Genomic DNA, 24,581 nt, shown 5'->3' with positions numbered 1-24,581 from the left:
AAATATATCTGCAGACATTGCCAAATGTCCCCTGGGAGGCAAAAATCAACCCTGGCTGAGAACCACTGCCTCAGAGGGAAGAAAAAGTAGGAGGTGGAGTAAATACAGAGAACATACACTGAAGAGAGAATGTCTAACAGAGAGTTCTCATCTCTCCCGTCAGCCTGAGGAGGGGACAACAGGGTTGGATACAGTCTTCTACGCAATCAGGAGAGAGAACCAATGTGAAGAAGCCAGGCATGGTGGCGTGTGCCTGTGACCCTAGCTACTCAGGAAACTGAGGAAGGACGGTTGCTTGAGCCCAAGAGTTTGAGGTTATGATTGTGCCACTGCACTCCAGCCTGGGTGACAGAGTGAGACCTTGTCTCTAAAAAAGAAAAAAAAATTTTTAAAGAAAATAAAATAAATAGCATGAGGCATTCGCATGGAGCAATGCAATTCATGAAGCCGGATGGCCTTTACAAGAGACAAACTCTTGGATCATTCAGGACTGAATGTTAACCCATGAAGAGAACACCTGCATGGAGGGGGACCCTTAAGACTATGTACAGGAGGCTGGCAATTTGGCAGAACAGCAGAAACAGAGAAATCTAAAGGATGTTTTCTAAATGTAGCTTCTAGGGTTTGACAACGCATTAATTTCTTTCCTTTTTTTTTTTTTTTTTTTTTTTTTGAGACAGAGTCACACTATGTCACCCAGGCTAGAGTGCAGTGGCGTGATCTCAGCTTGCTACAAACTCTGCCTCCTGGGTTCAAGCGATTCTCCTGCCTCAGCCTCCCGGGTAGCCGGGATTACAGGTGCCCACCACCATGCCTGGCTAACTTTTGTATTTTTAGCAGAGACGGGGTTTCACCATGTTGGCCAGGCTGGTCTTGAACTCCTGACCTCAGGTGGTCCACCCACCTCGGCCTCCCAAAGTGCTGAGATTACAGGCGTGAGCCACGGCACCCGGCCGACAATGCATTAATTTCTAACTTGTCATGATAGTGAATGCTACTGGCATTCAATAAAATGTTAACACATAAGGTAATTTGAGCATTAAACTTTAATGAAGATGGGCTAAGCCTAATATTTCAGTTCCTTGTTTTGGAAAGGTAACTCAGTATTGCACTGTAGTTTTCAGCCTAGGAAAGAGTATCTCCTTCCCTAGGCAATGCTAACACCATCTGGAAATAGTTTATTCCCTTGGAGGAGAAACTCCCAAACCAAGGTGAGGTTCTGGGACTTGCCAAGAGCCTCTGAAAAGATAGCATCCTTCAAACAAGTCACAGTCATCACCCTGCACACCCAGTAGGGAAACCCCGGGGACTAGATGGTTCTGTTTCAACTGTTTTAGAGGCAAACACCTGTGGGTGTCGTTTCTTGTTAAAACCTGCCAATAAGCTACTCCTGGAGAAAAGAAGTCCTAAGAAAGTGTTTGTCATGCAGGTGTTCCCAATCTACAGCTTGCTGATAATGCAGGCTGGAAAAGCCCCATTCGATTGTCCAGTTTATTCCTAAAGCAGGCTGCTGACAAAATATTCCTTCCCACAGCTGAAATCGTAACAGCTCTGTTACAATTCTACCACTCTGTGAGTCTTTCCTGTCTTTATTTTAGTCAGGTATTTAAAATCCCCAGTGAATTTTTTCAAAGGGGGACAAAACCCCAAACGTGGAATAGTTGGGTTCCCCAAGCCAGCCTTCGGAACAGTATTTATCCACCGTCTGTTCAAACCATGGTAAGAGCATAATTTCAGAGAAAGTAGTATGGGGGGCAGAGATGGATATTTGGGGTGAGGGTCAGTTGACAGGGCAAAGGACATTTCAGGCAAAAAGAAAACCAGCCCCTTCCTTCCTTCCTTCCTTCCTTCCTTCCTTCCTTCCTTCCTTCCTTCCTTCCTCCTTCCCTTCCTTCCTTCCTTCCTTCCTTCCTTCCTTCCTTCCTTCCTTCCTTCCTTCCTTCCTTCCTTCCTCCTTCCCTTCCCTTCTTCCCTTCTTTCTTTCCTTACTTCCCTCTGTTGCCTGGGCTGGAGTATAGTCGGCACGCTGCAGACTCCCTGCCTCCGGCTCCCGTGATTCTCCTGCCTCGGCCTGCGGGCTGCCGGGCATTGCGGGCGCGCGCCACCACCCCTGCCTGCTTTTTGTCCTTTGGCTGGAGGCGCGGTTTCGCCATGTTGGCCAGGCTGGTTTCCAGCTCCTGACCTCGAGTGGTCTGCCCGCCTCAGCCTCCTGAGGTGCTGGGACTGCAGACGGAGTCTCGCTCACTCGGTGCTCGGTGTTACCCGGGCTGGAGTGCGGTGGCGTGGTCTTGGCTCACTGCAGCCTCCGCCTCCCAGCCGCCTGCCTTGGCCTCCCAGGGTGCTGGGATTGCAGCCTCTGCCCGGCCGCCGCCCCGTCTGGGAGGTGCGGAGCGTCTCTGCCTGGCCGCCCAAAGTCTGGGATGTTAGGAGCGCCTCTGCCCAGCCGCCCTGTCTGGGAGGTGAGGAGAGCCTCTTCCCGGCCGCCACCCCATCTAGGAAGTGAGGAGCGTCTCTGCCCGGCCGCCCATCGTCTGGGATGTGAGGACGCCTCTGCCCAGCCGCCCATCCTCTGGGATGTGAGGAGCGCCTCTGCCCGGCCGCCCCGTCTGGGAAGTGAGGAGCGCCTCTGCCCGGCCGCCCATCGTCTGGAACGTGGGGAGCGCCTCTGCCCGGCCGCGTTGTCTGGGAGGTCTACCACAGAGGCCAGACGCAATGTGGGGGCTGGACGTGGTGGCTCACGCCTGTAGTCCCAGCACTCTGGGAGGCCGAGGCGGGTTGATCACTTGAGGCTAGGAGTTGGAGACCAGCCTGGCCAACATGGCGAAACATATGAAAAATACAACAGACAAACGAACCAACCAACAACCCAGCGACAACAAAACAGGTCTACCGTGGAGTCATACTCTAATTTTTTCTATTTTCCTCCCTTTCTGATCCTTTATCCCACTTGCTTTTTCTTCCTCTTCCTTCTCCTTCTTCTTTGTCAAATAGAGGATTGAGTTATTATCATTGATCCATACAAAGTCCCTCTCTCATTTATTTTCTTTAATTCCCACCCCCCATTTCTATTCCCCGTCTTCCCATGTGCAACCTTCCTAATATGTTTGATATGCATCTTTTTGTTTGTATGTATTTTTAGAAAATGTTTATTGTTTTGTGTGCAAAAAAAAATTAATAAAAAAAGACAAAAAAAAAAAAAAAAGAAAGAAAGAAAACCAGCCTGTATTAGGCATGGAGGTGGAAAGGTGAGCTGATGAGGTGGGGGTGGGGCTACAGTGGTGAGGTCAGCAGGGGTCAAATGTATAGGCTCCAAAAAAGGTCTCTATAAAAGAAATTCATCCAAAGTGCATACAGAGAGATGTGATCTCACCAAACCTGTGTTCTCCAAGAGCCAAGCTCTTCCTTGCAGACACCCATCATTGGTACACAAAGGCCTAAAGAGCACGGAGAAAGCTAAGAAGGCTTTGCCTCCCCATTGCATCAGAAGGGCTGGCATTTACCGGAACTAGACTGAGATCAGTTAGTCTTTTGCAAATTCAGGATCAGGTCCACCCTTGGTGAGGGCTGAGATGAGAGAGGAGGGCATTACCCATCTCGGAAATCCAGGGGACAATTTCTACAGGGTAAACAACAACAACAGAAAAGGTAACACAAGTTCCCCATGTGCTTGGTTTGATAAAATACTAAGTCACATTTAGAATGATCCGTGATTGCATGTGATATAAACCTAATATAATGATGGTGCTTATGGCATGCATGAAAAGTGTCATAAAACGAGAGAGACAGAAACATAGTCCCAGATGCTCTCTTAGAGACAATTCAGTGTTATGTACGGCTCCAGGATCCCCTGACCCAGGGCAGCAGGTGAGCCTGTTCTTCCAGACTCCTATCAGTCATCAAATCTCATTGGGGTTCAGGAAGAGACATAATTAACATAGGATTAGCCAAATTAGGTATGAAAACGTAGTCACTAAACCAGCCTACTGTGAACAATTGGGACAAAACCACATGGGCCCTCCAACATTAGTAGTAACAGCCCAAAAATGTTGTCTGCAAAAACCTCTTTGAAAATACTTGTGGGAAAAGCCACAATTTATAAGAAAAGCATGCCTCATTTTCTAAACAGACAAAATGATCAAGGAACTTATTTTAGAATATTCCAAAGAGCTAGGTTGATGCCATTTTATAAAGATGCCACTTCAATTAAATGCTCATTAAAAACATTACATCATCATCCAGCTAAACCACAAAATGTATTCAGACATGGCTCTGACAAAGGCAAAATTTCAAGACAATGTTATAACATAGTGGTCAGAAGAGACAGCGTTTAACAATCATGAAAACAGATGGGCTGAATTTACATGTATACTTTTGATGTAGTCAGAATCAGTGGAACACCTGAACTGAACAATGCAGGCATCACACTCACGCAAGGCTCAGGAGGGAGAATTGAGGTAGAGGTGGCACCATTCCCTCAACACCAAGACATCTGCCAAGACATGTTGGTCCAAGAGCAGATACCAAGTTTCTCCTGCTTTTCCTCTCTCCTCCTTTCCCTTCAGGAGCTTCCAGCAGCACTGTTTCAGAGCAGCTGGGATTCCAGAACATTAACTCAGCCAGCCCCCGCCCCCACCTTACTCTCTGGGCCTCTCAAGACTCCAGTGGCTCAGAGAAAGCGCACCCCAACTAGCAACTTCTAGATTTACATCAAGAGTGAAGATATATTCCAACTCTCAGGACACTAAATTACAAACTTTTAGAAGTTAACCTGCTTATACCTATAGTGCCTGAACTAGAATTAAAATTACGCTTTCTGCCACCAACACTATGAATGCATGGAGAGAAAATTTATTTTTTCCTCCCCGTAAAGAGTAGTATAAAGCATTGGAGGTTGCTTTATGAAAAGCAGGGTTTATACAAGTGTTAGTGATTACGATTACATTCACAACCAGCGCTGCCGGGTGAAGCTCCTGGTTATATAAGCCTATTGCTGGATTTTCTCCTCTATTGCCATTTCTGCTGGATAAAGTTAAGGACGTGAAACTCAAATTTCAATCTTTCTCTTTTTTCACATTTGTTTACTAAAAATAAATCTGAAAAAGGAAGTAAAAATGACACAAAGTAAACTTGATTGCCAATGCCCAGGCAGTCACCCAGTGAGGCCACACGTGTTTCTTACTCCTGGGTACACAACTAAGTGATATCCCCCCAGCATCCCATGCCGTGCTAGGCCCTGTGACTAGTTCTTGCCAATCAGATATGGGGAGAACTGATGGATCTCTTCCTGCCACACGTGGGTAAGAGCAAACGATCCTTGCCCTGCAAACCATCTTGTCTCTCGCCTCCCAGTGTTGAGCTGAGGGTGTACTCCATGGAGCCTCACTGTGTTGAAATGAAGCAGGCTTAGTTTTAACAGATACGGTAAGACAGTCAGACATGGAATGATTGTCATGGAGGCAGAAGTTCATACTCACAGATGCTACAAGCAGGAGGCACAGCATGCCAGGCAAGGCCATGCCAGGTAGAGCCACGGATCTCAGGAGGTTGGAGAGACGCTGAGCATGGCCCAGGCCTCTACTGGTGTTCTCACAGGGAGGAACGGGTGAGGCAGGGTAGGTATGCTGACTGAGGACACTTAGGATTGTATAATGGGAGTAATTCTAGCAGGCTCGGGGCTGTAAGGATGGTCGCTAGTTGTTGGGTACCTGGCTCTGGGGTGCTGTTGGGCAGAGGGAACACCAGCTCAGTGTGTGAGAGTTTGATAAAGGAGGTGGCTGGGGGCATGGGCTTGGGCTTGGTTGTTTTGTATGTCAAAGGCATGCAGGCAGGGGAGGCATTTGCTATCTTCAGGAACTAGCTAGCCCTGGGAGGACAGTCTTTCCGGAATCAGGGCCCCTAATGCCAGTGCATTGGGAATATGGAAAATAAGAAAAATATACTCAACATACCCACGAACAATGCACTCCTCCACTGGATAGGGGCATGGGTGAGAAATAAATCTTTACTAGGTTAAGCCCCTGAGATTCCCTGGCTAATCCATCTTGATTCAACTTCCTGCTAAGGGTAAAATCTAGGAACTCTGGCTCACACTTCTTACAACATTACACCAAACCCATCTGTCTAAAATACGCACAACACAGAGTTTGTTAAAAGAGACATTGAAACATAAGAAATATTTAACTGAATGAAAACAATGGCCCTTCCAGCCCAATTCTGGGTTTCAGGATGTGTGAGGTACACTGTCACAATACAGAAAAACAGCTAAAGTCAGAGCTTTACCGCAGTTCATAATTGCATTTAAGACAAAACAGAAACAAAAATCTTGCATTTGAATTTGGAAACCTGTTTATATTTTCAATGTACTATGATCGGGTTAGTAACCAGTTATGCAGATTCATGAGCTGTAGTTTCATTTGTACAAATCTGAAAGACTTCCAGAATGTTCTGTGTTTCTAGGTCTTAGGGAGCAGGTTCCACTAACTTCAGGATTTTATGAACTTCCACCACACTCTGTCCTCTCCGCAGGTCTTCCCAGATGGCAGAGGCCACATGGAGTTACTACCCTCTTTTCCTCTCCCATTTAGCATTTAATGTTTGTCTCTGAATCTTTTAAATTTATTTTAGATCTTTTCTATGCTGCACATAGCATTGTTGGTGACTTTTACGGGGGAACGAAATGTGAGTGTATTGTTTCACATACCGTACTGTAAAATAAAGTATTTTGTTGCCCTTTATGACTGCATTAGCACATTCTCCTGGCGGGTTTCGGACATTGTGCAACCAGGTGGAGAAGGGGATTGTTAATTAATGCAATACTAAGTCCTTCTAGCTTTGCCTCCAACCCGTCCACTTTTCTCAAGTGCCATTATTGCTACATTAGATCAGCAACAGCCCAGGAACTGGACTCCAATCATTATCCTGGCCTGTGTGATTATATTACAATAAATCAGACTGCACAGCTCCCTGCTTAAAACCTGCCAATGGCCTTAGTACACTTATACTCCAAAAGGCTCATTTATTCCAAAAGGCCTGGAGGTCTGACTTCTCTGTCTCCACTCTCACCATCCCAAGGCAATCTGTGTCTCACAATCCGCCCTGCAATATCTCTCCCCAACTGCTTCATGCCATCTTTCTCTTGGAACTATTCTATTCCTGCAACCTGAAACTCTTTCCTCTCTCCTCTTCTCCTACCTCATTCCTACTCATCCTTCAACTCTGCTGCCACATTCTCCAGGAAGCAGTCCTTAAAGCTCAGCCCAGGTTAGTTTTCCCTGGAAGACATTCCATCTGAACTTGACCTTCTGCTTTGCTAACATTTTCTGTTCAAATCCTGCCTTCTCTAGGTGTCAGCTCCATGAGGGCGGGAACTCCTCTGTTATATGCACTACTGTGTCCCCAGAACCCAGGAGGAGCCTGGCAGAGAGAACATATTCTTTTATCTCTTTGTTTGTTTGTTTTGAGACTGAGTTTCGCTCGTCACCCAGGCTGGAGTGCAATGGCACGATCTCGGCTCACTGCAACCTCTGCCTCCCGGTTCAAGCAACTCTCCTGCCTCAGCCTCCCAAGTAGCTGGGGTTACAGGTATGTGCCACCAAGCCCAGCTAATTTTTGTATTTTCAGTAGAGATGGGGTTTCACCATGTTGGTCAGGCTGGTCTTGAACTCCTGACCTCAGGTGATCTGCCTGCCTCGGCCTCCCAAAGTGCTGGGATTACAGGCATGAGCCACCGTGCCCAGCCACTCTTTTATCTTTTTACAAAAATGAGTGAATAATTGAGGTTAAGAAGTTGCAGTCTCAGAGAACACTGGCAATCTTGCCCAAATTTAGCTTAATGTGAAACAATGCAAGTCTCAGGATTTATATGGTATGAAACACTCAAGTTTTCAGTAATAAAGTAAGGGTCAGAAATAGTTTAAACTAATATGACCCAACAATGCCAGGGGCAAAGAGAGTCACACTAAGTCTTATTTTGTACACGTGCACTACTATTTCAGTATACAAAACATGCCTGATCTTACAGGAGCACATTTATTAAAAATTATAAAATAGCCTTCTCCAAAAATGTCAAAAGGCCCAGTTACTTAATTAGTGCCTATACATAAGAGTCCGTATGGTATTCTCCTTAAACAGTGAGGGAACAGTTTCTACGGTGTGGACTCTGGGGAATCAAGAACAAATGTTTTTAGGAGCTCTTTTCTTCTGTTAAGTGTAGTCTTTTCCCCCATCACCTCCCTCTTAAATTTCATCAAGAAAAATCTGAATACTTCCTTTTTTAAAATCAAGACCGATTTTGTATTATTTTGCCAATAACCACATTACACTTGAAGGAGGGTTGCTCAACTCTGCTGACCGGACACGCCAACAGGAAACCCGGGTGTGGGCTGACACCAGGGCTCCTGACGGACTTGGGTCCCTGTGAAGGTGACATGCTAGGTCTAACCTAGCATCGCTTTCCAGATCAAAGGCGAGGAGCTGCAGGCAGACCATGGCAGTAAGTGTATGGCTGTGATGGTTGGAAGAAGTCTGATTTACTGAATTGCTTGAGTGGAAAAACTTATTTTGAAATTTGAAATGATTCATCACAAACTCCATCAGCAAAGGAGCGCTTTGAAAAGTCTCTCCAAAACCACATGAAAATAAGCAAAGCAAAATTCTTGGAAGCATTCTAGGGAATGAACGATATACCTTTTCGAAAATATTTCTTTCCAATAAGAAGTGTGTTTCTGGCCGGGCGCGGTGGCTCATGCTTGTAATCCCAGCACTTTGGGAGGCCGAGGCGGGCGGATCACGAGGTCAGGAGATCGAGACCACGGTGAAACCCCGTCTCTACTAAAAATACAAAAAATTAGCTGGGCGTGGTGGTGGGCGCCTGTAGTCCCAGCTACTTGGAGAGGCTGAGGCAGGAGAATGGCGTGAACCCGGGAGGCGGAGCTTGCAGTGAGCTGAGATCACACCACTGCACTCCAGCCTAGGCGACAGAGCGAGACTCCGTCTCAAAAAAAAAAAAAAAAAAAAAAAGAAGTGTGCTTCTGTTGCCTTGCCCACAGTGAACACCATGGATATATAGCTGAGGTTCTCTCCATAGATGGTGGAGGCAGAATTTTCTAGTAAAACCGCCTGTCTTTGTGACATCATCCATATGGTATCAAGGGGGAAATGAAACTACTCTAGGGACTTTAGCCCCTGGTCAAACAAAACTCCTCTGGGGCTCTGGGTGTGGGTGGGCATCTGAGGGACAGCTTCAGGCAGCTCTTGGGGGAGGGGAGAGGCCTGAAGGCGCCCCTCTGTTACACCAAGGGCCCCCACCCCCAGCTTTGACAGTGCCCTAGTTTGTCTCAAATTGGTGCCATGTTCCTATGCCTCTTTGGGGGTGGGGAGGCTATACACTCTCCTAAATGACAATTAGGAGAGTGTAATAAGAGTAGATAAATAAGTGTAATAAGAGTGTAAATAGAGTGTAATAAGGCCAGGCGCAGTGGCTCACGCCTGTAATCCCAGCACCTTGGGAAGCTGAGGTGGGCAGATCATGAGGTCAGGAGTTCGAGACCAGCCTGGCTAACAGGGTGAAACCCCATCTCTACTAAAAATACAACAATTAGCTGGGCATGGTGGCCAGAGCCTGTAATCCCAGCTACTCAGGAGGCTGAAGCAGGAGAATCACTTGAATATGGGAGGCGGAGATTGCAGTGAGCCGAGATAGCGCCCCTGCACTCCAGCCTGGAAGACAGAATGGGACTCCATCTCAAAAAAAAAAAAAAAAGTGTAATAAGAATTCACTTGTACTCAGGACAGCAAATCAGCACACATAAACAAGTCCTCCAGTCAGCTGACATATCCTGGTCCTCTGGAGCTTACAGTCTTTATCCCTGCCACTCCCATCCCTACCAAAAAATTCCCTGCCACCCCCAGTCCCACTAAAATATTTCCCATGGCCTCAGCAGCTCAGGTCCTGTGCAACTGCATGGTACTGGCATACTCTTGCCAGATCCTGTGTTTCTCTACAGAGCAGTCTTAATCTTCTTTACAGGCAAATCCCATCACATAACTCTCCTACCTCCAACCCTGCCCTGAGAAAAAGTGCCCCCCACACCAGGTGTTAGTGATCAGATCCTCCCTCACTTCTTTGCCCCCTTTTCCAGCCCCTACCTCCTCCCTATGCTTTAGCTGTCTTGACTAGGGGTGGTTGTCCACTACACGGGGGATGCTAGAAATATGTAGAGATGTGTTTTGATTGATAGTTCCAGAAGGATAGGGAAAGGAGGAGAGGGAATGTCTTAGTTCTTTCAGCTGACTATAACAAAATACTATAAACTGCATGGATTATAACCCCTGGAAATTCATTTCTTTTTTTTTTTTTTTTCTTGAGACGGAGTCTCGCTCTGTCGCCCAGGCTGGAGTGCAGTGGCGCAATCTTGGCTCACTGCAAGCTCCGCCTCCCGGGTTCACGCCATTCTCCTGCCTCAGCCTCCCAAGTAGCTGGGACTACTTGGTGGTGCCCACCACCACGCCCGGCTAATTTTTTGTATTTTTAGTAGAGACGGGTTTCACCGTGGTCTCGATCTCTTGACCTCGTGATCTGCCCGCCTTGGCCTCCCAAAGTGCTGGGATTACAAGCGTGAGCCACCGCGCCTGGCCTGAAATTCATTTCTTATAGTTCTGGAGCCTGTGAAGTCCAAGATCAAGGAAGTGGCAGTTGTGGTGTCAGGTGAGGGCCCATTCCTCATAGGTGATGTCTTCTAGCTACATTCTCACATAGTGGAAGGGGCAAATGAGCTCTCCAGGGTCCCTTTTACAGGTACACTAATCCCATTCCTGAGAGATCCTCCCTCATGATCTAATCACCTCCCAGAGGCCCTATGTTGTATACCATCACCTTACAGTTGGAGGTTTTGACATATGAATTGCGGGGGTTGGGGGGGGGAGTGCGGGGGCATGAGCAGTCAGATCACAGTCAGAGGTTACAGTTTTTTCCAGTCCAGGGCAGGAATGCCCAGATTCCTGAGCCTCTCACCAGAGGCTGACAGAGTCCAGAGTCCAGGCACCCCCAGTCCCACTAAAATACTTCCCATGGCCTCAGCAGCTCAGGTCCTGTGCACCTGCATGGTCCTGGCCAGGAATGTTCCTTCTCCCAACCATGCCCCACATCTCCCTTGTCCCTCGTGACAACCTCCTACTCCTCTTTCAAGAACTTCAATATCACTTCCTGGAAGAAGATGCTCCTGGACTCATTAGACTAGGTTGTGTCCCTTTATTATACAAGCTCCACTCACAGACCCTAGGACTCAGTGCACTGGTAATTAAGCAACATGTACGAAATTCCTGACCATCAACTCTGACTTTAGGGAAGCCTCCAGAGGGCAGGAGAGGCAGTGCCTGGCTTGCTGATATCTATATTCACTGTGCCCTCAGAGAGCCTCTTACCCCATAGATATGCTACAATCTCAGCAAACAAAGAAGCTCCTTTCAAACACCCTCTCCAAACACAATCCCACTCCTGGCTTTAACCCTCCCTAAGCTGTCCCCTGGAATCTCTGCCAGTAGTTTTTTTCTACCACTCACCTTACAAGACGTGACAGGTTTCTTTTCCCAAATTGCCCTGATCATAAAATTCTAGATCTAAATTCTACACTGACCCTTCAATGCCTAAACAGTTAAGTCCCAGCTTCTTTCCTTCTTTCTTCCCCCCGCTTCCTTCCTTCCTTCTTTCCTTTTCTTTTCTTTTTCTTTATTTCTTTTTTTTTTTTTGACAGAGTTTTGCTTTTTTGCCCAAGCTGGAATGCAGTGGCACAATCTTGGCTCACTGCAACCTCCACCTCCCGGGTTCAAGCGATTCTGCTGCCTCAACCTCCCATGTAGCTGGGATTATAGGTGCCTGCCACTACACCCAGCTAATTTTAGTATTTTTAGTAGAGACGGGGTTTCACCATGTTGGCCAGGCTGGTCTCGAACTGATGTCAGGGGATCCACCCACCTCGGCCTCCCAAAGTTTTGGGATTATAGGCGTGAGACACCATGCCCGGCCATGTCCCAGTTTCTTAACCTCATACTTGAAGCCCAACGTAATTCAGCTTTTATCTGCCTTCCTAAACTTCCCCATCTTCCACCCTTTAGCTGCTCAGTTTTCCACACCTGTCCTGATTTCCCCACTTTGCTTGATTCTTCCTTCTGCTGGATTTCATGGCTAAACTTAAATATTACCTCCTCTAGGAAGCTACTAATAACTCCAAATGAAAGGCGTCTCTCAGTCCTCTGATGTCCAATAGCATTTTATCTATGGTTTACTTGAAACAGCTATTTTTTAGCTTGTACTGGAGTTATTCATTTGCAAATCTGCTCTGGTTTGAATGTAGCCCGCAAAGCTCATGTGTTGAAAGTCTGATCTCCAACGCAGTGGTGCTGGGAGCTGCGGCCTGATAGGAGGCGTTTGGGTCATGGGGGCACCACCCTCATGAATGCATTAATGCTGTTGTCGCTGGCATGGGTTCCTTCCTTCTCTCTCTACCCTATATCCTTCCACCATGGGATGACACATCAAGCAGGTCCTAACAAGAAGCCAGCTCCCTGACCTGGGACTTCCCAGCCTGCAGAACCATGCGCCAAATACATTTCTGTTCACTATAAATTACCCAGTCTATGGTACTCTTATAGCAGCACAAAATGGACTAAGACAAAATCTATTCTCCCTTTCCATACTACAAACTCTTTGAAGGTGAGACCGACATTGATCTATCTACTGTCACCCTTAGAATCTACCACAGTGTCTTGAACATAACAGGAATAAGGTTAATGAGCAATAATATAATGATTTTTTTCTCTGTACTAACAGTGAGAATTTAGAAATTAATTCTAAAATATTCCATTTGTTAGGGGAAGTCAACTAATGACCAAGAACACCAATGTCCCTCTGTTGTTCTGATACACTTAATATTTGCAATTTACTTCACTTTACACAGTTTCGCTCAATAGATTATTGTTTGCAACACAACTCAAAGAAAACCCCTATGCTGGAGGCTCAATAAATACAAGGAAATAATGACACTGATGATGACGGTGACAATAAAAAGAGGAAAAAAGCATTCTATTGGCTGGCTGCCAGGTAATTTGCCAAATCTGGAAGAATTAGATAACCACAGCAGAACTAATTTAAAACTCACTTAGTGCTATCTCTTAGGTAAGTTAGCAACTGCTGGGAGTTTACCTCCTTTTAAACACTGACCCTGTTAGGTGAATGAATGGACTTACATAATGGAATCTGGGTAAACTATAGCAATTTCACCATAAACTACAAGGCACCAACTGAGAGTATATGATCATAATTCCAGGATTAGAAAACCATCGTCTCCACTGCAGAACGGCCACATTAGTTCCTTTTGAAGCAGGTAAATAAATGACCATCTTGTAAAGCTTCTGAGAGTCAAAAGGCAAGCAATTCTGAGTTAGGAACAGAGTAGGATGTCTAGATAAGAAGTAGTAAGGGGTCTTCAGAGAGTACTTGTGGCTAGTTCATGATATTTGCAGACTCTTAAGTACCAAAGCCTGGGCTCAGGTACAGAGGATAATTGCTCAAATTTCTCTTATGCTCATCAGACATACCATTTCCCATCACTAATCCTTCCTGCTACAATGATGGCTGAGTCTGTCACCAAAATATCACAGCCTCTGAAACAAAATCACATCCCAAACTCTTATATGTACACACTCTTATTTACAAAACCATTTTAAAATAAATTAAATCCACCGAGTAAAGATGAATCACAAGAAGGGTTTCAAGTTAAAAGAAAACGATTTCACTAGAATGCTCTTTTTTGGGGTCGGGCTAGAAAGCATAAAATTGTATTCTCTGATTTAAAGACTTAGGAACCCTCAAAGGAAAAAGAGTTCTGATGAAACTGAAAGAATATGTCACGTGGCATAAGGAAATGGCAGTGCATGCATTTTGTCTGTCAGTATTTAATAGGTTAAAGAATATCAGTAAGGATGAGTCATTTTCTGTTGGAAGCATAAAACTCACTGACAAAGAAACAAAGACGCTTGGAAACTTTATATTCTTTGGTTCTTTGAACAATAAAGGGCCTTGTCTAGTCAACATTTGGAGTAGTTTTTCCCAGGGGGATTATTACTATTTGAGAGGGATGAAAGAGTAGCATTCTCATGATACATTTTTATTTTCTGAGAATAAAAATATGTCTCTTTAGGAGGCCACGTTCTGGATGTATGAAGAAGTGTGAAAAAACACGGAGTCTGCCACAGTTCTCAGACATCCTCTTTTAGCTGTAAAGACAAACATCAATCTGGAGAACTAGTTCTCAAACTCTAATTTCAAAAGGCATACATCAAGGACAGGACACTCTTTCAGAAAGCTAGGAATAAGATTCATCTCTTATAAGATTTGAGTTATTCTGCGTATGGGTAGGGGAGGCTTGGAAATAAAAGTCCAAGTAATTAACAGAGAATTTCAAACCACGGACAAAAAGCGTCAACATTTCATTATAGTACAGGGCTTTCCTTGAAGATCTCTGACCCAAATAGTTTTTACAAACTGAGTTGAGAATTCCTAGTACACAAACTATCCAGTCAACTGGAAAGAAAATGGGTTCTCAAAGCCAGAACTGATGAAACCTAACAGCTATAAACCTGGGACTAGCTCTCATTATGCTTTAGGTATGTTTTTCCTCTAAAATGTGTTCCTGTGATCTCTTGTTCTGCAGAACTGGAAAAAAAAAATTGTGAACACACAGGCAGCAGAACGGCTGCAAAGCTCCTTGCTGACAGGTGAAATCACACAGCCCTTACCATGCTCCAGAGCTTTCATGGGAAACCAGAAGAGGATGAGGGAGTGGACCAAGGCGTTGATGCAGTGACCCCAGAAAACCTAAGGAAAAACAAACCAAGGGAGTCAGGAGCTGACCAAAACGCTTGACCTCTGTGGAACTCTCAACAAATGCCACATTGTGAAGGATCCTGGCCGTGCGCTGCACGGTTCCAGGAGTAGCGTATTATTCTTGAATTTGGAAAAAAAAAAAAAAAAAGGCCCACCCAAATCAATTATTTAATTTTTACATACAAATAACTGGATTATCTCCAGATCATATTACTTTAGTTACAAAGACCTAAACTACTCACACATATGCAGACCAACACAATCTATCCACATGTGAAAAATTCACTCTGATCAGTTTTCTTTAGCATTGTAAGAGAGACAACAACATTTTACAAACATCCAGAAAAAGGGTACTAGGTCAAAATTGTTAAGAAGAGACTAAAACTGTGTCTCTTCATAACAATTAAACTGTATCGGGGCGGATGGGATGTCTTAAAAGTACTGAAGGCCGGGCGCGGTGGCTCACGCTTGTAATCCCAGCACTTTGGGAGGCTGAGGCGGGCGGATCACGAGGTCAGGAGATTGAGACCACGGTGAAATCCCGTCTCTACTAAAAATACAAAAAAAATTAGCTGGGCGTAGTGGCGGGCGCCTGTAGTCCCAGCTACTCGGAGAGGCTGAGGCAGGAGAATGGCGTGAACCTGGGAGGCGGAGCTTGCAGTGAGCCGAGATTGCGCCACTGCACTCCAGCCTGGGCGACAGAGTGAGACTCCGTCTCAAAAAAAAAAAAAAAAAAAAAAAGCACTGAAAACATTCCACTTGTAAATTTTTACATGGCATTCTCACTCTTTTACTACTTCAAATCCCTCTCATTCAACTTTTTCTTTTATTTTTGGGATTTTAGATAATATGCATATTTGAAAATTCTCTTTATTTTAATGTTTAAAGGTCAGAAAAAAGAACACAAGGTTTAGTTTATTCTAAACTTTAGTTTCACTAATACATCACAATCATTGTTTTAACCACTGTGATGACAGAGTTATTAACTATTAAAGCCAGCTTAAATTTATTTAAACATCTACAAGTTGTCCCTGGGAATTATCATATAGTTTGAGCCTAAGTAGTGGTAAGACAACAGAAAATAGTGAAAAATGTTATTAGAAGACAATGGAATTTCCCCCTGCTTTAAATGTTCATTTTGCACGAACTCTGACCTCTCTACCTAAAAAAAAAAAAAAAAAAAATTCTTTAAAGTGCCTGCAGATAAGTTTCCGTGCATTCTCAGCTCTTACTTCCCATCTCAAGTGGCCTTTGAATTCAAATTCTATAGAAAATGGATTGGCCGGGCGCGGTGGTTCACGCTTGTAATCCCAGCACTTTGGGAGGCCGAGGCGGGCGGATCACGAGGTCAGGAGATCGAGACCACGGTGAAACCCCGTCTCTACTAAAAATACAAAAAATTAGCTGGGCGTGGTGGCAGGCGCCTGTAGTCCCAGCTACTCGGAGAGGCTGAGGCAGGAGAATGGGGTGAACCCGGGAGGCAGAGCTTGCAGTGAGCCGAGATTGTGCCACTGCACTCCAGCCTGGGCGACAGAGCGAGACTCCGTCTCAAAAAAAAAAAAAAAAAAAGAAAATGGATTTATGTAAATAATGCAGTGAAAATGGATCATATTTTCCCATTAACGGAATCACAGTCAACAAGGATTGGTAAAACGAGTCCCTCAAGTTTCTTTGGATGTAGGAGACAGTAGAACCAATAAGGAGCCCTTCTGTTTCTTCCTTGCCTCGGATGTAACTAGTAAGCCTCCCCAGAAAAAAGCGGCTGTAAGGGACGTCAGGAACATCTGGCTCAGAAGTAAGGCCCTGGGAGACTGTTCTATCCTTGAGGCCTGGCGAGGTGACTCCCCGTGTCCTCGCTGACGACCCAGGAACCACGCACACAAATCGTGACCACCACCAGCACACAGTACTGGAGGTGAACTGTGCAACGGACCTCTGTCTAAACTTCTGAATCCCCCCTGCGCAAAGACCTGAGGCAGAAACAAGGCCATGCAGCCATGCTCACATTTTGCCCCTCTGTGCCCAGGCACACATCTCTCTTTTCTTTGGATGGGGTCACCCAAGCACTCTGCCACTTTCACCTGCAAATGGCATCTGTGTGGCAGACCCCTCTGCTGAGACTGCACGACTCCTTTACCAGCCCACCCAGCTTTGGCGTGGGTTTGTCAGGATCACCTATAGCTTTTGTTTGTTTGTTTGTTTCCTTTCTGATTCTCTGGTCCAGAAAAACAAAACCAAACGAAACCCCCGCAACTCATATGATCCCTGAGTTTGTATCTGGCCAATTTTACGCACTAGCTAAAGACACATTTTATTTCAAATGACAAACCCAGCAACAGCTAGGTAAGCTGCCATCAGGCCTCCACATGGGGCTGCAAGACTGTGCAAGGGAGGTCTCTGACAGCGGATCCTGAACCTGGGCTATGGGAGCTGCTGCCCACACTGATGTCAGGGGCTGACGGGGAGAAGCGGGAAGGAGTCAACACACTGGGACCAAAGGTTGCAGCCCACGCAGCATGGACCCATCACCTGAGAAGGCGTCTTGAATTCACTGAGCTTGTGGCGCGTGTGTGTGTGTGTGTGTGTGTGTGTGTGGTGGCGGGGTGAGTGGATCGTGTTCTCAGCACTTCTCAAATGTTCTTTCTCAAGCTTCAACTATCTCCTAGGCAGATGACTAGAATCAAACAGCCACGCCTTTCTGAGGTGACAGTTCTGAGATCACACCCTGTTTACCTTTGTGTTGAAGCCTTCGCCGTTCTGGGTGATTTTGTAGAGCTGGGGAAACCTGAGCATGCTCTCCTGAGTGCAAGACCTCTCGAAGATTCCCAGAGTGAAGGGCGGCAAAGCAGTGAAAATCTGCAGGGAGAACAATGAGCCATTAAGAGCAGCCCTTCCGATCCACACGGCTTCAGTGTTCCCTTCTACCAAATGATGACTTCATTTCCAGTCAAGTCCAAACCTGAGACTCCCTGATTCACAGATCCCCAGACACCCTCCAAACAAAGGAAATAAATGAAAGACCATTTTTACGTTAATCACTATCAAATGAATACACTGAACACTAAAAACATCATACATTACCTGATTAGCCAAGATTTCTTGTTAAATTAGCAACTACCTTCCTTTGTAAAATGAGGACTGATGTGGAATCATGCCACAGTTAGCTGTGTGACGTGTTGCTTTGTTTTCTGTTCGCGCTAGCTGAGGTAAAATTTACAACTTTCCATCCTGACGTTATACTCAAATTTCAGGAAGCATAATGTACTTCATCCATTTATTCATTCAACAGACATTTACTATAAATGAATTATGGGCTAGACACTGTGATAAGCACCAGGCATGGAGAGATTTACAAACAGAAGAAAGAAGGAAAGGAATTAGGACCTCCAGGAACGCCATCTACTGCACAAGTGGGGGTGGGGGAGTGGGGCAACAAGCATAGAGATAAATATACAAAACGCAGAGCTCTGCAAAACTATTAATACCTGTTGGGGGAGGACACAGAAGGAGAAGGGAGACTCACTAAAGGATTCTTGCACCAAAGAGTATCTGACCTACAAGGTATTGGACCAACATGATTTGGCAAGATGACAGGGATGTGGGCGAGGAAGGAGTCCCATGAGAGATGCACCCCTTATAAAGTTCTGAGACATCAGCATGCCTGTTTGGAGGTGTTGATCAATGTTTACAGGAGGCCACTGTTTGGACTGAGCTCCTGCACTGGCCCCAGCAGACCTGACCAAACCAAAATGGTGTTACTTGTGCTAAGAGCTGTGTCATCAAACTAAACTTTGAAACAGGCCAATTTTCCAAAAAAAAAAACCAAACAAACAAGCAAACAAAAAACAGGAGATTCACAGCAACCGGTTTACCTGGGCACCAGAAAGGGCCCAGTTTACCTGAGGCAGCATGATACCGAAGTCCCCTGTTTGAACTCTGTAAAGAAAGTCACTTTGAAACAACCAATCACTTTTTGTTCTGCATCTGTTTCCTTAGCCCCTTTCTGCCTATAAAGCTGGCCTCCTCTGCACAGCTCATCAGAGCACTCATTCTGTTTCATGGAATGAGATGTTACCCAATTCCAGAATGGCTAATAAAAGCCAATTCGATCTTTAAATTGTTGTAATTTTGTCTTTGGATGAGGAACCTTCTAAGATACACAGGATGGTCGCTGGCCATGGGTGCAGTGTAAGGCAAGGATAGGAAGGAGACCAGACCAAACAATCTCCAGTGACAATGAGTTCTTGGGCAGATGGTGCCTTGCAAGACTTTTGACTTTCACCTGTACTCACATTTGTGTTTTAGAAAGATCAAGCAGGAGCTGAGGAAGGTGCTTGGAAGAAACATGTCATTTTAACTCAGGATGTGTTGTCCCTGAGGGTCCTTCTCCTGCTTGGTTCTGGGAATGGTTCACAGAGCCTGGGTCACTTGCTGCTGAGTGTCCCTCAAATTCCCACCCACAAACCCAGCAAGCTCTCAGGCCTGTGGGAATTGGACGTGCGTCTGGAAGATAATTCTGAACTCACACTAGCTATTTGGAGATGGAGTATATGGCCAGAGGAAGCTGTTCCCAAGTCTATCAGGAGCAGGCAATCAGATGTGTGGTGAGTAGAGTCAGTAAAACTCTCACACTCTTCCTTCAGTCCACGGCAGAATGGAAAGCAGCCCTGGGATTTCAATGTGCTACAAAGACTTCAAGGAGAAATCCACAGGAGACTTGTTGCACTCACTTTCCTCACAACAACAAAAATTGTCTGTTTTATAGCTGGACAGAGCTTCTACCAGAAGCCAGGAGCCATGCACACTTCCTTAGTACATACCCTCACCTCCATTGCTCTGCATCCATGTGTACATGTGATGTCATGCCTACTGTTTATGTGGCAGTCTTTTTCTTTTTTTAAACTTGAGCTTCTCCTTCTACCCATCTTCAAATTCTCCCCTGCCCTTCATCACCAAGCTATAATGAAGCCCAGCATGCCTACATATTTTCCACTCTGCCTATAGCATACTACACACACACACACACACACACACACACACACACACACACACGTTAGGGATCATAATTTGTTTCATAAAACGTTGACACTGGCCAGTCATGGTGGCTCCTGCCTGCAATCCTAGCACTTCGGGAGGCCAAGACAGGAGTTCGAGACCAGCTTGTGCAACACACCAAGACCCTGTCTCAATTTCACAGAACACACCAAGACAGTGTGTGCCTGTAGTCCCAGCTACTTGGGAAGTTGAGGCGAAAGGGCTGCTCCAGCCCAGGTGGTTGAGGCTGCAGTGAGCTATGATTCTACCATTGCATTCCAGCCTGGGCCGCAGAATGAGACCCTGTCTCCTGCCAACCAAAAAAGTAGACATTATACATTATACACATTTTTCTTCATCATGCTTTTCTTGCTAAACAATACATTACAGAAAGCCCCCCAAGTCCCTTGGGTTTGATGCTAATGCAGTCTTTTAATGGTCACATAATAATTCATAGTATGGATGTGCCATTTTTTTTAGCCATTCACCCACTGACAGACATTCATTTTCTTTCCAGTTCTTTGTTACCACAAACATTATGTAATACATATCTATATTATATTATAACATACAGGCTTTTTCTTTTATCTCTATGGGAAGAAGGCCCAGCAGGAGAGTTAAAAGGATACACGCATTTTTAATTTTACTAGATTCTGCCTTTCAAAGGATTTTGAAAGCATTTTCCTCTCCCATTGCAAAAGACAATCATAGATAGTTCGCTATTTCCCTATCAGCAATGGTTGTTACATTGATCTTTTCATGTTCTCCAGTCTTAAAAATTAAAGATGTTACTTCTTACTTTAAAAAGCTGCATTTCCCCAACTACCAGTGAGTTGGAGCATGTTTTCATACATTTGTTGGTTATCTGGATTTGCAGTTCTGTGAAATGTCTACTCATGTCTTTTGTCTACTTCTTACTTTAAAAAGCTGCATTTCCCCAACTACCAGTGAGTTGGAGCATGTTTTCATACATTTGCTGGCTATCTGCATTTGCAGTTCTGTGAAATGTCTACTCATGTCTTTTGTCTACTTTCTATCCATGGTTTATCCTCTTTTTAAAGAGTTCTTTGAGTAGAACAGATATCAACTCTGTCTTTATATTACGAAATTTCATGCAAATGCACTCTTTGTCTATTGGTTTTTTAAATGGGTTCTTTTGCCATATAAAAGCTTTTAATATTTAAATGGCCAAGAAATGCTTCTGCATGTCCAATTGTGGCTACAGAAGTTACTCTTCCATGAAAAGTACATGTTTCCAGGAGTGTCTTGTAGGATTTTACTATTTTATTTTCCACATTTAAGTCTTTAATATATCTGGAATTAATTTTTCTATATAGGAGTCCATTTTTTTCCAGATAAAGAGCCAGTTGTGACAATGTAATTAATGAGGCCAAACTTTCCCCACTACATTGAAAGATCACCTTTAGGGCTAATCAAATTCTCATGTATTACACATCTAGACTCTAGAACGGGAATGTAGTTCTAGAATCTCCAACTTATTTGTCAATAACAGTGATTTGGTTATGGTGGCTTCATAGTATAGTCTGATATTTAGTAAAAATAAGTCTACTTTTATGATTTTTTTTGAGCATGCTTTACATATTTATTCTCAGATACGTGTAAATTCCATTTATATTTTAATATAACTTTATGCAACTTCCCCTTTCCTCCCAAAACATTCACCTATTGGGATTGAGTCTATGTGGAATCATATATATTTATATTAATTTTAGAAGAGTTGTATCTTTTATGATACTAAGTCTTCCCATACAAGAAAATAGTATGCTTTTCCATTTGTTCAATAAGACTTTTAAAAACGTAGGTACTGTAAACATTTTTCCTATGCAATGTATAATTTTAATTGCTTTTTTGAAAGAATTCTTACTTCCTTTGCATTTCTAGTGTCCATTGCTAGAGCAAAAAAAAAAAAAAGCTATTTATTGCTAGGCTAGAAAAAGGCTATTGATTTTTAAAATATATTTATCATTTATCTGATCACTTTATCAAATTATCTTATAATTCGAGTATTTCTCTACTGGTATTTTTTGTTTTCTAGATAAACAATCGTATATGGACATATTTACATTACCATATTTCTGTGAGCATATGCGTATAAGTACAGAAATTGTTCATTGTTTTCCCAATATTTGTAATCTTCTTTGCAGTTGCTGAAAATACGAAAACAATGAATTATATAGTGATGGCAGGCATCTTGATTAATTTCTTATTTTAAATGAAACTATTTCAGAATTTTACCATTTTGGGCAGCATGCTACTGGTTTTTGTAAATGATCTGAATTCTGGTTAAATGGCTTTTTTCTATTCCTATTTTATTTAGAGTTCTTATTTTGGGAATGGCAGCTGAATTGCTTCAAACATTTTTGTAGCATCTGCTGATGGGATCATGTTTTTCTTATTTTATTGATATAGTGATATTTAGAAAGATGTTTAATTTCAAGCCTCCTGTATTCCTAAAATAAATCTCACTTTGTCACGAAATTTTTCTTTTAATATATTATTGAACTCCATTTGACAATATTGTATGTAGAATTTTTGTATTTATGTTTATAAGTGAGACTGGCCTACAGTTTTCTTTCTCAAATGATGCTGGCTTAACAACAGGACTCATTTTCTGCAAGAGGTTAAATAATACTAGAGTGTTCTCTGCATTATAAAAGACATAAAATTTAGCTGAAATCCATTTGATCCTAGTAGCCTTGGTCCTTCGTGGTATTTTTAGTCTCATTCTACCCACAAAACAAAATGAGCTGGGTACAGTGGCTCACGCCTATAATCCCAGCACTCTGGGAGGCCAAGGCGGGCAGATCACCTGAGGTCAGGAGTTCAAGACCAGCCTGGCCATGGTGAAACCCCGTCTCTATTAAAAATATAAAAAATTAGCCAGGCGTGGTGGTGCGCACCTGTAATCCTGGCTACTCGGGAGGCTGAGGCGGGAGAATCACTTGAACCCGGGAGGCAGAGGTTGCAGTGAGCCAAGATTGTGCCATTGCACTCCAGCCTGGGCAACAAGAGTGAAACTCCGTCTCAAAAAAAAAAAAAGAAAAAAGAAAAAAAAAGAAATTTGACTATGGATATAATGAAAATCTTCTGGGACAGCATTCATTCATTACTTAGGAAGAAGCCTGTTTGTTGTTGTTATTGTTGTTTTTGAGACAGAGTCTTGCTCTGTTGGCCAGGCTAGAGTGCAGTGGTGTGATCTCAGCTCACTGCAACTTCCGCCTCCCTGGTTCAAGCAATTGTCCTGTCTCGGCCTCCCAAGTAGCTGGGATTACAGGTGCACACTGTCACGCCCAGCTAATGTTTGTACTTTTAATAGGGATGAGATTTCACCATGTTGGCCAGGCTGGTCTCGAACTCTTGACCTCAGGTGATCCACCTGCTTTGGCCTCCCAAAGTGCTGGGATTATAGGTGTGAGCCAATGCACCTGGCCTCAAGTCTGTTTTAATGCTATTAATTTGTTATGAAAATTAGTTTGAGAGGCCGAGTGTGGTGGCTCATGCTTGTAATCCCAGCACTTTGGGAGGCCGAGGCGGGTGGAACACAAGGTCAGGAGATTGAGACCATCCTGGCTAACACAGTGAAACCTCATCTCTACTAAAAATACAAAAAATTAGCCGGGCACAGTGGCGGGCGCCTGTAGTCCCAGCTACTTGAGAGGCTGAGGCAGGAGAATGGCGTGAACCTGGGAGGTGGAGCTTGCTGTGAGCTGAGATTGCGCCACTGCACTCCAGCCTGGGTGACAGAGCGAGACTCCGTCTCAAAAAAAAAAAAAAGAAAATCAGTTTGAGAAACAATGACTTGCTACTTTAGCTGACTTGCAGAATCAAAGAGTCCATTTAGAAGAAAAAGCAGGAGAGAAATACTGCATGAAGAAAATGACGGGAGAACCCAGCCCAGAAGAGGAGGGTCACTAGCAAATGCCTTCCACATCACAAATGTTCTGTTGCAGGCAGTCTCTAGAATGATCCTGGACTGGAAAAACTGCTAAATAGGGCATTTTTGGAGCAAGAATGGCAAAACTGGAATACGGATTAAGATGAATTAGATAATAGTATTAAATCCATGTTAAATGTTTCAGATTTGATCATTATCCTTTGGTTGTATAAGAGGAAGCTCTTGCTACTGTTGACTAAAGTGTTAAGCAGGAAAGGGACATAATGTTTGTAATACTCCACTGGGTCAGAAATAAATGCATTCACTAGTGTGTGCATGAGTGTAGGCATGTCTGCATGTGTACAAGTATGGAGAAAGATAACGCAACTGGGGGAAACGCAAATTACTGTTCAATCTGGGTGAAGGGTAAATAGTAGTTCTTTGTATCTTTTTTGTAACTTTTCTCTAAATTTCTATTTATTTTATACAAATGTCACCAAAACAATTTTCATGGGGGCAAGTCTCCATGTTCCCAAAAGGTTTGGCCCCTCCAGTATGAGCAAGTCCAGAGTCCAGTGGCGCCTTTGAGTTCACTTGGCAGATCCTTGACCATTCCATCCCAACTGCCAGCACTCACTGGCAGCCCACTTCAATGCCTGCACTGTGGACTCTGCGGTAACCTAGGCCCTTTCACCTTGAAATACACTTTTCTATCACAGTGTACTCTCCCTATAGTTTAGGGGACAGAAAAACTGCATAAAATATAATCCC

The 24,581-nt window shown here is 44.1% G+C and overlaps 1 protein-coding gene across 1 annotated transcript in view; it reads right to left on the bottom strand.

Annotated features, from left to right (window-relative positions):
• Window positions 1-24,581, bottom strand: part of ATP8A2 (ATPase phospholipid transporting 8A2) — a 695,753-nt gene that overhangs the window by 172,797 nt on the left and 498,375 nt on the right. Inside the window, exons 29-30 of the mRNA XM_055244084.2 lie at window positions 17,615-17,737; window positions 14,794-14,872 (exon numbers count right to left, since the gene is read on the bottom strand). Coding sequence (XP_055100059.2) covers window positions 14,794-14,872; window positions 17,615-17,737 — 202 coding nt within the window. The remainder of the gene's footprint in view (window positions 1-14,793; window positions 14,873-17,614; window positions 17,738-24,581) is intronic.

This window comes from Symphalangus syndactylus, chromosome 15 (assembly GCF_028878055.3).
Source record: "Symphalangus syndactylus isolate Jambi chromosome 15, NHGRI_mSymSyn1-v2.1_pri, whole genome shotgun sequence".
NCBI lineage: Eukaryota > Metazoa > Chordata > Mammalia > Primates > Hylobatidae > Symphalangus > Symphalangus syndactylus.
The sequence above is the reverse complement of the archived record's forward strand: the minus strand, read 5'-3'. Positions and strand labels throughout refer to the sequence as shown.